At 40.9% G+C, this 18,572-nt stretch overlaps 2 protein-coding genes across 3 annotated transcripts; one reads left to right on the forward strand and one right to left on the reverse strand.

The window, feature by feature from the left end:
- Positions 1-1,294: 1,294 nt before the first annotated feature.
- Positions 1,295-12,011, reverse strand: arrdc2 (arrestin domain containing 2). 2 transcript variants are annotated; one of them, XM_086089901.1, is made up of 8 exons: positions 11,871-12,011; positions 11,177-11,437; positions 5,717-5,934; positions 5,531-5,633; positions 4,541-4,797; positions 4,273-4,435; positions 3,788-3,954; positions 1,295-2,471 (listed from the first exon to the last, which is right to left on the reverse strand). In XM_086089901.1, the coding sequence occupies exons 2-8, from the start codon at positions 11,433-11,435 to the stop codon at positions 2,418-2,420; spliced, it is 1,221 nt and encodes a 406-aa protein (XP_085946027.1). In that variant the 5' UTR covers positions 11,436-11,437; positions 11,871-12,011; the 3' UTR covers positions 1,295-2,417. The 2 variants fall into 2 exon arrangements, with proteins under 2 accessions (XP_085946027.1, XP_085946026.1); XM_086089900.1 differs by lacking the exons at positions 11,177-11,437; positions 11,871-12,011 and adding an exon at positions 7,042-7,756.
- A 4,702-nt stretch (positions 12,012-16,713) lies between these two features.
- Positions 16,714-18,071, forward strand: uba52 (ubiquitin A-52 residue ribosomal protein fusion product 1). Its single transcript, XM_086088661.1, has 5 exons — positions 16,714-16,782; positions 17,218-17,329; positions 17,494-17,580; positions 17,667-17,769; positions 17,919-18,071. Exons 2-5 carry the CDS (start codon positions 17,227-17,229, stop codon positions 18,010-18,012), a joined length of 387 nt encoding a protein of 128 aa, XP_085944787.1. The 5' UTR covers positions 16,714-16,782; positions 17,218-17,226; the 3' UTR covers positions 18,013-18,071.
- Positions 18,072-18,572: the final 501 nt, after the last annotated feature.

Below are 18,572 nucleotides of genomic sequence, written 5' to 3' on the forward strand. Positions count from 1 at the left end.
ACCATGAAAGACTCTTCTCCCTTTCTGTTTGGGTTGAGGGTTTTGGTGGTGGTGGATGTAAGATGTTAAGCAAGGCAGTAGTGCAGCATGTACTCAAGCAGAAATGTATTTCCAAAAGGAAAACAAGACAAACAAGCTCGGGTAAAATTTAATTCCGCAACAACAACAACAAACATTTTTTTATCCATCTCATGGGGCAGCAATTTTATCACTTGCTGTTGACTCAGGCAATGTCCAATCACAGCTCAGTTTTCTGAAGCTGAGCCATGATTGGCTGTTACCTGAGCCCTGAGCAACTTGTGATGTCATTTTCACTCGATAGCAAGTAGCAAAATAGCCGCCCCTTTTGTGCACCAAAAAAACAAACAGCTGCCCCCTGAAATGAGTCAAAACGGGTGGATTTTACTGCTTAATTCATATTCTGCATACACATATATTAATCAGAATGCCATGATTAGACTAGTGAAGGTGTATATTATTAAAACTATATATTTTTGCATTGACTTCCCCTTTAAATTAATTATATTTGCTTCATTATAATTCCAACACAATATGCAGTTATGAATAATTACTATATTGTATCTATTATGCCATATTTTCATAATACGTATCACTGACACAAAGGCACATTAGGGCCACATCGGAAACTAAATAATAATCGTTTATCGTTTTTTTCAGACTAAACTGAAACATTTTAACACCAGAAACTTGCTTTTATTTTGTCATCTTCAAAGGCTGAAAAAAGTAATGAGCCAAAAAAGTACTGATACGTTTTCAATTGGAGTAAAAGTTGGCAGTAAAAGTAGAAATGCCTGAAAAATCTTCCAAGTACTACTGGAACAAACTATTTGTACTTTGCTACTTCCCACCATTGGTTCTAACCTTACAGAGTTTCTGCAACTTGTTCCAAAGCCGTGTTTATGTCTTTATGTAAGACGGTGTAGAAATCAGTGAGCAGCGCGTGTTATGTTTACACATGGTAAAAATAACCAGGATCAGCGTTGAGGCAGAACAAACAGTCCGAGAGGAAATGAATTCCACATTTCCCTCAGTGTGACATGAGGCTTAGCGGCTACGGGCTAACAGCACGTGGACGTTTTGGGCCTGAAAAGTGCACAATAAGAAATGTCAGTGGCACGACTTGAGCCTGGAATTGTTTTGATCCGCTGGGTGTGGCCCGCTTCCAGGAAGCTGTGCCTCGGGCAAGAATATATTTTTGACTTACTTCACTGCTGAACATCGTGTACCATTTCACTCACATGCAATATTAAAAAAGGGGCACACAAGTGAACCATATAATTCAGTTTTGTTTATTAAAAAACAAACAAACACACAATTAGGAAAGTTTGTGATTTAACATTTGTACAAAAATACATTTCATTTTTAATTCATGACATTGGTATGACACAGCTGACTCAGAAAATTTCTTTTCATGACTTTTTTTTTTTTTAATTGATTAAAATTCCTAATCCCAGAGTCAGTATTTGGAATGTTCTTTGTCCATACACTCCAGAGGCATCTCTGTCTTAAAGCTTGTTTTAAGTGTGTTCTGGTTGAGCTTTCCAACGCAGCTCAAACCAACGAGGCATCTGGCTCCCATCAAAAGCTTGCAACCACACAGTTCAGAGGTCTGCAGCTCCTCCTTTTTATTAGCAGCGAGGGGAGCTTATCAGTCAGCCTCTTGCACTTTTATAAACAAACAACCCATTTTGTTTCTGCTTTTGTGCTAACAAAACTCACTTGCCACTTCCAAGTTGCGCAATACAACTGCTTTTGTTCAACAACTTCCTCTTTGACAACACATGTTTAAGGCATATGTAGTTTTCCCTTTTACATATAATTTTTTCTTGCTCTAACCATCAATACACGTTACAGTATGTGCTTGGTTAACAGTAGAAACGGTCACAGGCAAACCTGGCAAAAGGGACGTAGAGACTGAACAATAATTGCACTTCTCTTGACACCATTGAAAGATGACTGATGGCAACCGTCAGTTTACATTACAACAAGGCACTTTTTGACACAAGTAACCGCACCCCTTCAACAACATGTCCCAAATTCCTTAAATCTCAATTCAGGTGAGGGAATCGTTGACTGGGAAATGCGTGTCGCTCACATCATCAGGATTTTAGAAAAAGAAGAAAACAAAATCACTGATGCGGAGCCGCTGCTTCCATCTTAGCAGATCCGCAAAGAGTCCACGTAAAGACTGGAAACAAAGCAGGGGGGGGGTTGTGCTCCTCCGTCTAAGCCCCCAGCGGTGGCGGCGGCGCCGCCTTTCACCGTGGCGCTCACCACAGTCTCTCAGTGACACTGGTACGACCAGGTGCCACTTTTCAAAGAGGAGGAATCGAATACATCTCCCGATTCATAGGATTCATCTAAAGTCGCTCGACACTCGGGCGGGGTTTTGCAGTTCAGCACGTCATGCAGCGAGGCCTCATGTGGAGCGGCTGAGGGTTGGGGTCAACCTGGACAAATATAGAGAACGTCATTAATGCCTACACAAAAACCTCAATGACATTTTAGAAAAATCTCTTCCCAAAATACAATCACAGGCTGTCCAACACATACTATAAACTAAGATTTTTTTTTTAGGACCGATACTAGTGCGAGTAGGTAAAACTTGAGCAGTCACTGATACCAAGTACAGACACCACCACACTTTTGATGTATACAATTTCTCTTAAACCAATGACAGATCATTTTCAATACAAATCTATCACAAAATAGCTTTTTCTTTAAGTTGCATTTGATTAATAGTAATTTTCCAGCCTTTTTTCCATTTGTTTATAAAATATAATATTTTGTATAGAACACAGAATAAAATGAATTTAAACAAATAAATAAAATGAAACAAATAATCTAGTTTCCAGGAAAAGTCTTAATTAAAATATGTGGTAGTACCACTGACACTGGTTTTGTCCGCCTATCTCAATACTTTGAACTTAGGCTTTACACAATCATGATTTTTTGGCCGATCAGCAATCAACAAATTTGCATAGGGGGGAAAAAAACTATCTTCAAAAATTGCTGATTAACATTAAATATAAACATGTAATGTTTCATTTCGGGGTTGCCGATCAACGATGTCACTGATTGATCAGGCAAGTTAAGACATTACAGCCATTTTGCATAAAATGTTAAATATCGTCAATGAGTATCAGTACTAGCTCATCTCGACTATAAACGCTAACCATAAAGTCATTTTAGCAAATCACAATCTGGAGAAGTGCATTTCATTGAAAATTCTACTTAAAGGGATACTTGACTCGTTAAGCCGTTTTCAACACTAAGAATTTTTTTTGTCTATAATTAATGTGATAAATTCATTATTTTTCATGAACAAATAATACCTTTAAAAACAAACGTTTCCACTTGCTGGAGATGATATCACCTGTGCTGAGGAAGGAGGTAACGACCAATCATGGCTCAGTTTGCTGACCAAACCCAGAAAACAGGTGAGCCGTGATTGGTCGTTACCTCTTTCTTCAGCACAGGTGATGTCATCTTCTGTTGACAGTAAGTAGAAAAATGTGTTTTTAAAGGTATTAATTGTACATGAAAAATAATGAAATTATCAAATTAATTCTGGAGAAAATAAAAAAAATTTACTGCTGAAAATGGCTCAACAATCCCTTTAAATTGGATGTGAAGAAGACAATGCATACGGCGTTCTCAGAGATGTCCGCATTTGTTTCCATGAAGTGACAAATTTCATATCAAGTCGAACCAGTCAAAGTAAGTCAACAGTGCGTGGGGGCGCATGTTGTGTGCTCTGGCTCACCTCGCTGTACACAGGCGGAGGTCGGAAGCGGAACTCCTGCACGAAAGCCATGAGGGGCCGCTCCAGGATCCCACTCAGATCTTCGGCCGGCTGCGGCGCCGCCGCATTGCTGTTGCTGCACTGCTCTGCCTCCCCCTCCGCCACCACAGAGCTGTACTCTGGAGGAGCTGCGGGCAAACAAACACAATTAATCTACAGAACAGAACACAACAGGTCCAAACGTGAAGCTGCTGACTCATCACTGCATTTCCAATGATTGAACCCGCATGACAAACTAATGAATCTCATCAGAAAAAATGTTTGATGTGTTGGCAAAGTTCACATTTAACGACCATCAAACCGAATGCCCACCCGCTAAATCAACTTGACAACGTTATTTATTTTCAATCATTTTAAGTGATGCCGTTGCTCATGTCATTGCGCGAATTTGGACTAGCAACGTCTGGACATTGTTCCCTCCCCTCTATCGTGAGTGTGAAACTTACGCTCAGGCTGCTCTGGGATGGCCATACGCAGCCACTCCAGATTGACGCTGTACTGGCTGCTGACGCTCGAAGTCCTGCTTCCAAACGGATGGAGCGGAATGGTGCCGATGACCAAAGGCAGCTCTAGAAACAGCTTGGAGGTTCCCGGGACATCGACACACACCTGTTGACACAACATCAATAAAGTCAACCCATACATTCTGGTGAGGTCTGAGAGGAGGGCAGTATTCAGCAAACCAAAAATGTAAACGATCGTGAGACTGCTCACCTTAAGCATGTATTCCACTTTGATGATGCGGCACTGCAGGATGGACGGACCCACGGGCGGGATCTTGATAGCGCGGCCGTGCCACGTCTCCCTGCACCTGGCGCCCACCACGTCGCCGCTCATCGTGGCCACCACCGCGCGCTTCTGCTTCATGGTGCCACGGGCGATGAAGGTCTGAGTCTGAGTGATGTACGCTTTGGGCACGATTGACCGCGAAGTAGAATTGTCAAACTCCGCAAAAACGGGTATGACCTCGCCTGCGGAGAGGAGGAGAATGTTAGGATTGCGTCAGCAGATACAGAAATGATATGAGCATTACACATCAACGTACATGTTTACTTTATTATAGTGAATCTATATCGTAGTGAATCTTTCACAGGGAGAGGAGGGCTACGCAAAAAACAAAAAAAATCCTGACAATAATATGTTCTATGCAGCCCCACTTTTCTAAATATGGTATTTTGGTTAATATTGCGATGGTGGAATATGAGTTATGCAGCAGTTTTTATCAATATCAAAAGGCGGCCATTTTGCCACTTGCTGTCGATTGGAAATGACATAACAACCTATCACAGCTCAGCTTCAGAAAACAGGTGAGCTGTGATTGGTTGTTACCTGAGCCTTGAGTAACTGTGATGTCATCTTCAGTCGACAGCAAGTGGCAAAATGGTCGCCGATGGATAAAAACGGCTGGATTTAACTCATATTCCACAAATGGAATATTAATCAAAATGTCATGTTTAGACTAGTGAGGTCACAGGTTGACCTCCCCTTTAAAATGCGATTTTTTTTTTTAATGGGTTTTGAGGCTTCAAAATATATACATTATATATGGTCTCACTACCCCATGGGTGGATCTGGAACGGGGGGATACATTGTTTATCGATTAGTCTTTGCCAATTAGCATGGACCAGACCATGAAAAGTGTCCATTTTGCGTTACCAAATATGGTTCCCTGAGTGGTAATAGGTTTAGTTGGCACAATCTTACCTGGTGTGTAACCTTTGCGGTCGATCTTTGCAGTAACAGACACTTGTCCAAAGTTTCGGTACCACGTCCGTGCCATCTTATCCTTCGTTCCGGCCTGTGGTGCCTGAGAATAGAACGCAAAAAGAATAGTGAGTGTGCTTCAAAAAAAATTAGACCAGACAAGAACATAAGGATGAGGAGGCTCACCAGAAATGCTGGTGTGTTTATGTCAATGGGCTCAATGACAGTAAACTCCTTCTTGATCTTCCTGACGGTGGCCCAGGGTCTGTGCAGCTTCACTTTGACCCAGTAACGAATGCTGCCATGTTTGCCCTCAAAGGAGGTGACTAGCGTCTCCTCTGGCAGCTGGAAGCTGAATGGGAATTCATGTCTGCCGGCAGGAAGGATGTTCCCTTCGCCATTATCTGAGGGAGACAAATGAGACCAAATCCATAAACTTTAGTCTTATTTTTCCCTTCCATTAATCATGTTGTTTACATGAAATGCTTAGCCAGAAACTGGTAGTCAAGTGATTAAAGGAATCAGAAAAGAAGATCCCTCTTAAACTTGTTTATCTTGTTTCGCACTTCCTAATTTGTAAATCTTTAAAATTTGAGGCCAAGGTATAACAAACCAAACATCAGCAAAAAATCATACAAGCCTCCGCCGAAATGTAACTCTCCTTCCCCACAATCGCATTGACCGGCTTGCTCTTAGGGGAGGTTCCTGCACCATTCTGCTGACTGGGAACATGTTTTCCTCGAGCCCTTCTCAACTGATCTCTTTTTTCCCTCCACTTGCTGTCCGCGAAAACCCACGAACACGTGTTTTTGTTTAACACATACTTTGTGTTTGTTTCCCTTTGTTGCTCTAAAGCTCCCATTTGATTTCCATTACAATACATTCACTCTCAAATTATATTGATCGCTCGAGTGGGTGAATGTGTTTAGGTACACCTGTAGGAATTAGTACTTAAAAGTACAAAAAAAAATGGTGCCTTTGCAGTGAATTTCCACTTTGTTTTCAACAAACATGTGCCCAATGAATGAATGAGCAGGAGAAAACAACCCAAGACTAGCTTGAAAGTGAGAGATTTGTTTTCATATTGAGAGGCTGCACAATGTTTGCTCACTTCAGCAACTTTGCTTCACTAATAAGGAAGCACTCCATAACAAAGAAAACATCTCCACAGTTTATTCCTATTGAAATATGAACTTTGAATTGAAACAAGTGGTCTTCAACTCTGCATAAACGCTACTGCAAACATCTATGAAGAATCAGCAACATGTATAAAAGTGACGAAAACACCAAATCATTTTGAAGAACAAGGTGCCACATTGGGATTTAGCAACCACACACCGTATAGTTTCAATGACACACCTGAAAGTCTCTTCTAATAATCAACTGTTAGGCATTTGCTTGAAATGGGGGGACTCTGTCACCCTATTGTGATGCACATGACTGAGTGCACCTCCCAGAGAGGATGCAACCTTCACACTTCACAGAGAGGAGAGGACTCAGAAGTGACTGACCTGCCTGCAGCAGCACCTCTCTCCGGTTCAAGTACTCCACCTCGTCGCTATAATTCTGCGTGTAGGCGGTGCTGGACCCGGCCGAGCGGGACTCGGTCCAGTGCACTTTGGCGAACCCTTCGGCGTGGAGCTTTAGCGAGTCCACGCGACTCTGCCCGGTGAGCTCCAGCACCACCCGGCCGGACACCACATCACCGCTGCTGTACACGGGAGGACAGTCCAAGTCCGGAGCGTCGAAGACGATGTCCAACTTTTTCAACTTGTCGAAAATCATTGTTGCCAGTCGTCTTAAGTTATTCCTTTCGGTGTGCGGGGTAGCGAGTGAGATTAAGATGATGTTTGCGCTTGCTGGTTTAGAGTTGAGACTGTTTTGCAGTTTCATTTCGAGGCCTTTTTGCAGGAGGAGAAAGTGGGCGGGGCGTCCGTGTAGATTCATTATGTAAGCCTCAGGAGAGGCCTGTAGGCAGGGCGATGATGCCTTCACGTACTCTTCCTTCGCAACGACTTTTCAGTACTTCTATTATTTTTCGTTAATAAAAAATGGTTGTATCAGTTGCTGGAAACAAATACGTTAGCAAGTCTGAGATTAATGACGTTTACTGAAAGGGATTTTTTAATTACAAAATAATAATCAACTCTTTTGTTTGCTGAGGCCATAAACAAAAGAGCAAACGCCCAGCGTCAAAAACATGTCCAGGCAAAGACAAACTACCAAAAGTCCCTGCGATGTCAACACTGTGGACTAAAAACGAAACAAAAACACAAATGAAGACCTTTAAATTGATGTCTCGTTCAGATTAACAACTTTAGTCTTCTCTGATAGTGCTACTTAATCATTGTTGAAGTGATTGTTGCCATAGCGCCCACATTTCCGGGTAGACTGTGAAGACAACAATAAAAACATGCAGAGTGGGTGAGGAGGAGGTTGCAGCGAGGAAAACAGGGTCTGATCATCATGACTGGTACGTGGTTCCAGGTTCTTAGAAGAAAACAGGCGTATACTGACTGAGCATGCCTCAGTGTTATAGGCCTTCCAGAAGAGGAAAATACTTTCACGCTGGCTAGACCAAAGCTGTTTACGCCGCTTCTTCCATGTCACTTTGGTCACACTGCCAAGAAACTTGCTAAACAAAAGTATGCAATAGCTGCTACTCTCAATCAGTACTAAAACACAATTATACATTTTGTCTCCCCTTTGTCGGATACATTTCCAGAAACAAAGTCTTATTGACTCCATTGCCCTATATCTGTTCACAAAATAAGAGGCCTGTACAAGGCCTATTCTACCAAGCCAGGCAGGGAAATGGAACCCCCTGCCAGTCAGCATGTGCGTGGTTGCTTGGCCAAACTAGTGATTTGCTTAGACTAAAAAAAAAAAAGAGGTCAGCAGCAGAATGAGCAGATCAGCAGCAGAATGAGCAGAGTGCTGCTGATATTGGGCAGAAAGCAGATGCACTATTTGCTGCCCCTGTAGGATTTGACTGTGCATGCTGAAGGACACAGTTTTAAAAGGCATTGTAAGAACTGGGTCACTTAGCAGAAAACATTACAAGAAAAGCCCTTGCACTCAGAGAATCAATCAATCACACTTTAATTCAGTCCTGATGAATTTAAAAGCAAAAGTCTGAATCTTGGAAAACAAAGTTGTTTACTTCTCTGTTCACTGGAGCGGGGGAATTAGCTCTTTAGTGCCCCCAGATGTCGAGTTGGATGTAGTGTTCACTTGGAGCTGCAGAGCACCATTTGGCTTGGCATGTTTGAATGTGAGGAGGCATTACACTGTTGAATGTTCTATGCCAAAGAACAACTGCCCTTTCCTCTTCAGTATGTCTATTTGTGGAAAGTCAAACTAGCAATAGGCAGCGCCGTAGAAGTCAATGTTTGAGACTGAGTTTTAACCAACATGGCTTTCAAAAACCTTTACAACTTCCTGCTGAGGTCAGCACACCTGTTTCACACTTGTGAGGTTCGGGGTTGAAATCTCCTGCTTGCAAGTTCTCCCTGTGTTTTTTGTTTGTTTTTAAATTATGAATGTGAATGCTTGATTACCAGCCCTGTCATACAGCAGGAAATTGTCTTGTTCAGACCAGAACAACCTTAATGAAAATAAAGAAAAATACTAGAAAATACTCAACACTCGAATGAAAACAAACGGTACAGAAAATGCACGTCTGGATAGTTTTGGACATGAACTAAAGCTTGTAGTGCCACCTGCTGGTAGGTTCATGACAGATGCCTGCATTGCTCCTGATCAAATGAATAACAGCCTGTAACAAACAACCTGATCGTCAAACTGCCTTTGAAAATAACTTTGACCTACAAAACACTCTCCATAAATGTATAGCTTTTAAGCTTAGCTCGTGGAGTGAAACTAAACTGTAAAAGATCCACAACTCCTACCTCAACAAGAGTGCTCAACAAGACTACAACAGACGTTCTGACCTAATCCAATCAAATGAACCATGTCTTGCCTTTAGCAAGTGCTGGAAGAGGGCAAGCAAAGGGTACCATGTGTTGTTTTAACTGTCGTCATTGTAACGCTTGCCTGCATTTTCAAACTCCCCCCCACCCATCACCCATTCCGTCTTCCTTCCTTGTTGCACTCTATCCTCATGCTCTAGTTAGAGCAGATTGTAAACATTAAACCATACACACTAAACTTTCATCAGTAAAAAAACAAAAACAAATTTGTCTCAATAAAACAACTTAAAAATTTCTGAAATAAAGAAGAAAAAAAACAGCAAGACAACGAATTGGGTCTACCACACAAAGGCTGTAATCAATTTGTTGACACTAGCTTGCCAGCAACTTGTTAGTGTTGAAAACATTCATTTTGGCCCAAGTAACTGGGTCATGTTAGTGAGCAGATACACGATCATTCACTTATTTGTTGTACTGCCTTGCAGCTAAACAGGGCAGTTTGTGTAGTTTAGAATTTGAAAGTTGGACATTTCTCCCACTGGGCAATCCGTACAGTCCTCAAGCCACCTGACCTATTGTTTAACTAGCATGAACACTCCATACACTTTCCAGACCCCAACATACACATAAGACATATACTCGGGCTCGGTGCCATGTTCATCCTCAAGCACGTGCATGGGCATGTAAAATAGCCATGAAGTTTAAATTATGCAATTATTCCTTGCACCATGTGTCAATACTTCCTCGCATAATGTTGGCGAGTTTATCATTCGAGCTGGTAACGAAATAATTGAATGAAGTCGGGTAAAACATAAAAAAAGCACATTTGCATCACGGTCAGAAGTTCTGGATTTGAATCACAGCATGGTGTACTTCCCATCCTTGCATGATAGGTTTGGTCAGTTCATTCATGGTAAATTTGCTGAAAACTTTATACTGCACTTGAGTGTGAATGTGAGTGTATATGCGCCCTTATCTGTGTATAGCACATATATGGCCAGTCTAAACAATCTGAAGCATCAAACTAAACTGCACTGTGTTCAAAACACTTGATAAAACATTAACTGCCACTTACTGTTTACTTACTGGGTATGATATCAACCTCAGGTTAAATTTCACTTTCATATCTGTAGAACTAGTTATTGGACTTGGCTAGGGGTGGGAATCTTTGAATGTCTCACGATTCGATTCGATTCCGATTTTTGGGTGTGCGATTCGTTTCAGAATCGATTTTCGATTAAGAGCGATTTTTGATTCAAAATGATTTGATTGACAATGATTTCGGGTACAACATGAACAGCGCTCCCAATAAAGGCACACACAAACAAAGGGAAGACAGTATACATTTTATTTTATTTTTTTAAACGATTTTGGGATATTTAAAATCGATTCTGAATTGTACTAAATTAGAATCGCGATTCTTATAAGAATCAATTTTTTTGGCACACCCCGAGACATGGTCACAAATTCCAAATCAACAGTTGTATACATGCCACCTAGAAAGATTATACTATATAAAGTGTTTAGGGTGCTTTAAATATTACATCGTTTTTAGAATTATGTAAAAGTGAGAGAAAAAATTTATTTATTAGACATTGTACTGCTATGAAGGGGATGTCCTTACATCCCTAAAACCTACTCATCTTCATCTTTGCAAGTTTACGTGACATTTTAAGTTTTATTAGTAAAATTGTTGCTAGTTTCAATAACTAACCTCGGATCAGATGCTGCCTCTTCCTGAAGTAAGTGAACCTGGAGGTGTAGTCGTTATAGACGGAGTTCATGCCACGGTTCTCCAGCCAATGTGCTGTAGCTACACCTCGTCCTTGCACTTTCATGGAGTGCACTTTGGTGTCCCTGCAGAGCTCCAACACCACTTGGCCCGACACCACCTCACCTCTAGTGAAGGCAGCATCGCCCTCACCATCCAGCTCCAGTTTGAAAGACTTAATTGGGTTTAACTTCAACGACATGTCTGTGTGTCAAAGGGAAATAACAGAGGCAAGATTCAATTAGCACACTGAATAGTGTCCAGTTGTTTTCAGATGGTAAAAAAGAAGAAAAGAAAAAATATCCAGCCCATGGGATGGGAGAATTAATTCAATATTCAATAAGTATTATTTATAGTTTATACAGTTCAACGCAACAAAACCAACCAATGACCACCACTGCAAATACAAATAATCTATTTAAACTATTCTTGTCTCGGTTATTAATACACATTCTACACGTGGTTGCCGGTTGGCAATAATAAATGGGAGCTTGCATACTTCCACAACCGTGAAAACACACGGATTAAATGGCAATGCCAAATCTCAACCAATCAGACTTGTGAAATGCGCTTCGCGCGTTACAAATGCAGACAGCTGTTAACTCGTAACGTCACGCTGACTATGAAAACTACTCACTAGTGGGACATGGGGAATCCTCTCGAAGGACGAAAGAGAACTTGAGAAATCTGCAGGGAGAGCGCACAGTCGTATGCTTAGGCAGTAATCTTTAAATAACATGTCTAAGACTGTCAGGCTTGAGCGCCCAGTAACTGTTTCACTCCTCCACCAATCACAATGGCCACACGTGAGTCACGTCCGCCCACAGCACACGGGAAGCCGATTAGTATGTTTTACATTTCATATTAAGGTGTATTCCTATGATATGTTTTCCTGTAAGATTTTATAGAAAAAAAATGAATTTGTTTCATACAAATAGCGGCCTAAAACAAACATGCGTTGAGGTAACTACTTGCAAAAATTGATTTATTGGTGCATGTGACTGCGCTAAACTTTTACTTTGAAGGCATCGATATGTCGTCGATAGCTAGACTGAATAGGTTGTTTATTTTTTATTCCTTCAATTTCTTTCTTCAACTTCTGACACGCACTGACTATAAACACCACCGTACTTTATTTTAAACATATAGCAGTGTATCTGACAATCTAGGACAGTTATAGGAACTACACGTATGACGGTTGATTACAGTCAAGTAGCAAACTACGGTATATGAATCTTTTTGTCATATCTTGAGTACCCCCTCACTCACGTGTTAATGATTCTCCAAAAGCAGAACCCAAGTCTTAAAAAAATCCTCAAATGAAACATACAAAAAATATGTTGCATTGAAAATGAATAAATTATTTAAAAATTGTGAATCAAAATAAATCATTAAAAAATGGCTTTATTTTGTAACGCTGATACATTTACAACAAAAAATTGGAGCTCCTTTGAATAACGTGTAATACATTATAATATATAAAACTTATCAGGAAGAAAACAGTTAACAAAAATAATGTTCAGACCCACAATAGCAGTTTTACTTTATTTTCATTATTCTGAGCTTGTCTATGCCACGTTGTTGATCTTAAAGGTCCCACGTACCCCTATAGAAACGCTGGTCTATATCATGTTTATTGTGTAATCCTCGTGACCACCATAAAGGTCTGTCCACCATGAAAGGTTTCTGCATTTAGTTCTCAGCCATGTTGGAATCCCACCTCGTGATTACTACTGTAGTCTAATCATCTTAATCTGATTGTTACTGATAACTGATTTTTTTAACACAGTAAACCAGTGTGCCTAGATGATCGAGTCTATTGTTTGCTATCTGTTTACCCAAGGCTATTTAAAACTAGCAGTAATTATTAAACATGTCAAATTAAATGAAATAGAAGCCGCTTAAAGCTGTTTATCACACAATAACCAAAAATAATTCCTATGTTATGCATTCATACCCAATGCAGAAAACAATCTTAAAGTCCTTGTAAAGATAATAAATATATCTTCTAAATTTGTCACACCACTAAAAGTGTTGACAGCGCTGTCACATTTGAAAATGATATACTAATGCAAAATGAGGCATAAGCCTTTACTCATTCGCAGCATCTTCACAATACACAATATACCACAATTCATGAGTAAAAAAAAAATCCAAACATACAACAGGCTATAATTCAGTAATTAATCACATTAATTAATAATTGTACCTGGCTTCAGCCAGCTAACATTCAATCTTGTACCCTAACTGCTGCTGTTGCACCAGGTTATTGAACTCCAAATTCACTTTATTTACATGTTCTTGCCGGCCAACATTTTTTGTTTTTACAAGCCTGCATATCAAAGTCAAGGCTATGTTGCCACTACAACGCAGATTGTTTTAGGGCTCATGTGATGTCAGTTTTGCTGAAGAATCTTTCTGCAAAGCTCACACCAAGCTTCATCTTGAAGTTGATAATGTAAACAAGGTTGAAGTAGGGCAGTCAAGGCAGAGTCTCTCTGAATATTTCAGAAAAGGTTTATGTTTAAACCACATAACTGCAAAGGTTGGACTTTAATATTGCTCTCCACACTTTTTGCATATGTATTTGAAAATGTTGATTTAATTAAACGGCAAGTTTTTAAAAACTGCATAAACTGAAAGAGCAGCCAGGTCAAGTGAATTCCTGGAAATGCGGGAAATATTAACACATATGAACTACTTTTGAAAATCCCTTGTGGTTAGGTCCTTCTTGGAAAACCTCAAATGTATTCTTAGAAGCACCTAACAATGAAGTTTTACAATCGCCACATGAGTAAATGAATGTTATGTTTTACGTGTTTATATGTTTACATATAAACGTTTGTTTGGTCCGAATGGGGATTGGGAACTGTTGTGTGCTGAATATATTTTGTAATGATCCTCATTTCAAATGTCCTTTAACTCATTCACTGCCATTGACGGCTTTAAACGTCAAAAATTTATTTGAACTATTTTTATTTTTATTTATTTCTAAAAGAGCTCAGTATTGTTCATTCGGTAATGTCATCATCATTGCTTTTTTTTTTTAATATATATATATATATATATATTTTTTTTTTTGTATGTGGGTGAGTATGTGTATGTGCGTGCGTGCGTGCGTGCGTGTATTTGCTAGCTCACCAAAAACCTATTAGGAAAAATCACATACCGTTCACCTAAACCGAACACTGCCGTCAGGAGACCCGAGGGGACCAAAGAAAACCAAGGAAGGGGAAATCCAGCACCGACCAGACACCACCCACCGGGCCACCCACCAGAATTCTTCCCCAACCCCAGAAAAATCTAAATTCCAACAAATCCCCCCCAAAAAAATCAGGGAGACCTCAAGAGACCGAAGGAGAGACTGAGGAAAGGAAGGAAGGACAGACGAAGCCGAGTGAGATCCACAGACACCAGCCTCCACCGATTCAATGACCTGAGGAAGAAGCAGATTGTGTCTGAGTTTCGATAGATGCTGGTGTGGTGGATCTGGCATGCATGAAAATCTCCACCAAAGAGGGGAGCCGTCGACCCCTGCCAGGACAGAGCAATCGCAACACCTCAGGGCCCCCCAGGCCGCGGCAGCGCCAAAGGACGACCCCCGGGCCCCGCCAGGGCCACCGGCCGGAGAGCAAACCCAGGAGCAGGAGCGCCCCCCGCCCCAACACGGCCCGCGCCCCCGACCCAACGCAGCAGGCCGGGGCACTGCAGGCCCGCCAGGCACCCCACCGGCCCCCAACCCCCTCTGATGGGACTTTCTAAGCCGAGTGGTCTATAAATCTATATGGTTAGAATGTGTACACATTTTAAAAGTTATGTTAATTATTTCTTATTTATATCTCTTTTTGTAAAGCAGCATCGTGGTAGAGGGGTTTGTGTTTCAGTGAATGAGTAGCTAATTTGTCTGGAATCATAAACCCCTGGCAAGGTCACCCATGGCAAAAAGATCCTGGTGAGAAAGGGCCCAGACAAGGTACAGCTCATAGATGAATAAAATATTTGCACACCGATTACCCTCCCTGGAACACACGTCGCCGGGGCCCTCCTCTGGAGTCAGGCCTGGAGGTGGAGCTGGTTAGCGAGTGCCTGTTGGGCCATGGAGCCCACGCAGGCCGAGACCAGAGAGGCAATGTGGGTCTTCCTTCCTGTGGGCTCACCACCTGTGGGAGGGGCCAAATAGGTTGGGTGCGCAGAGAGCTGGGTGGCGCCAAAGGCTACGGTAGTATGGGGTACCGGACGCCAGAGGACAGGCTGTTTGGTGTCTGTATGACTGGTGTCAGTTTGGTCCGCATTGCCGGCAGTAAGCCGGGTTCATTTTCTGGGAGGTTTTGTCTCCACCCAGGCTGCCCTTTGTCACCGATGCGCTTAATAAACTTTATGGATAGAATTTCTCAGCACTGCCAAGGTGTGTGAAACGGTTGGGACCTCGGCTACGTGAAAGAGACGTGCATAATTGTCTCAAATAATCAGTGACTTTTCAGTGTTTACTGTGTTTGTTTGTTGTTGTTTTTTGCCTCCATCATAAGCAGTAGTTGTAGTAGAAATAAATACTTGTAAAAAAACAAAAAAACAAAAATGACTGCTAAAAGTAGAAATACCGATTCAACTCATGTTCTTGAGTTAGTAAATGTAAAAAAAAGTAGACTCAGATACAAAAGTAAAAGTGAATCCCCTCACCACTTAGTGGATACAATTACCTGTTTTGATAACTATATATATATATACATACATACATACACACGTTGGCGCACACAATAATTTCTCTCTTCTATTAATTTACTTCGTACTTTTACTGAATATGAATAGAAGGGGAGGAAAAAATGATGTGACCTGAACAACAAACTGCTAAATTAGCAAACGATGACCAAAATAAATGACAAGTTACTTGTATGTTTCTTCAGAAGAGATGTTTGAACGACAGCAGTTGGCAACTTTTAGGCTGGCAGACACAGTATTTACCTTTAATCAATTTGTAGCCGACGACATCAATCAAATCTCTGGATGGATGGGGAATATCTTGCTTCTCTTGATCTGTGAATTCTCTCTGACTCACATTCCTTCCTGTAGTTGATGTCCTTGATTATTCTGCCTTATTAGTCTGAACATTTTAATTAAAATATCTGCCATAGTGATTGTACATCTTGCTATATACGCATTTTCACGTCATGTCATCATCTGCGGATCTAGCAAATGCAGAGTAATGCTGATACTGATTGTAAACTGAAATTATTGAATAAAGTTTTAAAAAAAAAAGCTGAGTAATGTCGGTCTTGACGAGTAGAAAGAACGCGTTTTCCAATTAGTGTATAAAAAAAAGTAGTCAGAAAATACTCTACTAAATATGTTAAGTATATTCATATATTTATTTTTCTTATTTTATGAATCCCTACCACTGACATTGACTGGCAAATCTCGGAGAGAGAGAGAGATTTTTTATTTTTTTAAAGGTAAGATAAGGGATTTTAATTTGTAGGAGCTGTGTCAGAAGTGACGAATTACTGTGACTGCTTCTTCCGGTCTCTTTTCGTTGAGGCTCAGCTAGCGGCCGGGTGGGTACACATTTTGTCCAATTCTTTTGTCGCCCCTTAAGTTATCGAAATACACATTATGCGGGCAAAACACACACCGTGTTCATGTTTTCACGGTGTCACCGAAGTCTGAATCGTGACAAAATAAAGTATACATCTCTAAAGGCCTATAGTTGGAATAGTTTTCACGCTGGCAGTCAGCATGTGGCGAGGCCTCTGCTCGCATTTAGCGCAATTAGCTTTAGCTGACTATGCTACAAACTTTAAGTCAATCCACGCCGGCTTTGTCATAAAGCTTTCCACTTTGTCATAGAAAACGTAGACTAACAGTGACAACGATACGTGTGTGAGTCGCCAACGGCGTGTGTTAGTTTAAGCAGCCGAGAAATTTGAGAATTAAGCTGCTCCGCACTAAACTCGGCGCTAACATTTCGCTTTACTTGTGATACTCTTCAGGCTGCCAACATGCAGATCTTCGTGAAGACATTGACGGGCAAGACCATCACCCTTGAGGTCGAGCCCAGCGACACCATCGAAAATGTCAAGGCAAAGATCCAAGACAAGGAAGGTGAGCACCCATAAGTATTTAGCAGCCACATTTATACGTCCAAATTCGTTCTGAGGTTTAATCGACTAAGAAGACCTCGATGGATACTTGCAATTGTTTTTCATTATCCAGGGACACGATAATTTTTATTTTTATGTATGTTAACTAATAATGAATGTGTGTAGGAATCCCCCCTGATCAGCAGCGTCTGATCTTCGCCGGCAAGCAGTTGGAGGATGGACGCACTCTGTCCGACTACAACATCCAGAAAGGTAGCAGTTTATTCAAATGTTACTTGCTGAACTGTCAGAAGTCATTAATATGTAAGTGACCTTTTTTTCTAACTATCCTCCAACAGAATCCACTCTTCATCTGGTGCTGCGTCTGCGTGGTGGCATCATCGAGCCTTCTCTCAGACAGCTGGCTCAGAAGTACAACTGCGACAAGATGATCTGCCGCAAGTAAGTTGTGATAACCCTTTTTCACCCCGTAATCAAGTCCCAACTGTGATTGCTTAGTTTCAATTGGGACTTAATTTGACGAGCTCAACTCTGCACTAACATGCTTGATTGGCATATTTATTTGAATACATTTGACTCCCCCTTCTCAGGTGCTATGCCCGTTTGCACCCACGTGCTGTCAACTGCCGTAAGAAGAAGTGTGGGCACACCAACAACCTTCGCCCCAAGAAGAAGCTGAAGTAGACATTTTTACTGTATCAGCTGTGCTCGTCACATTGTGTTAAATAAATTTAGGAAAACTACTTGACTGGTTGCAGTAATTCATTTAGTGGATCACTTCAATTAATCTTATGTTTTTTTTAAGAAGGCCGGAAGTTTGCTAAAAATAATCCTAGAGAAATAATAGTTTTGGAGAATGTCAAGGTCTATTTTGAATTTACTAACAGAATGATTGGAATCATGTTGGAAACCAGTTAACTGTCTCAGTGCTGTGAGGCTTTTGCTGGCTGTTCACACATTTCCAATAATTTTTAGGCCACCACACGTCTCGGGCCGTCCAAATTTCACAGACAAATTTGATCCATAAATGTGATCAAATCACCTATTTGCTTTTTAACTCTTAATATTCAATATTTGTTTTATACACTGAAGTTGATCAATCTTTTTTTGCTACCTCTGCACATTTTTCTTTCAGACCCTTATTTTGTAATGTGGATGAAAATATGTATAAGTGGTTTGGAGAATGGATGGCTGCTGGTTTACATATGATACGACCATTGCAACTGACACATTTAGAATAAAAT

This window comes from Leptonotus elevatus, chromosome 11, assembly GCF_054856555.1.
Source record: "Leptonotus elevatus isolate MCC_2025b chromosome 11, RoL_Lele_1.0, whole genome shotgun sequence".
Taxonomy (NCBI): Eukaryota; Metazoa; Chordata; class Actinopteri; order Syngnathiformes; family Syngnathidae; genus Leptonotus; species Leptonotus elevatus.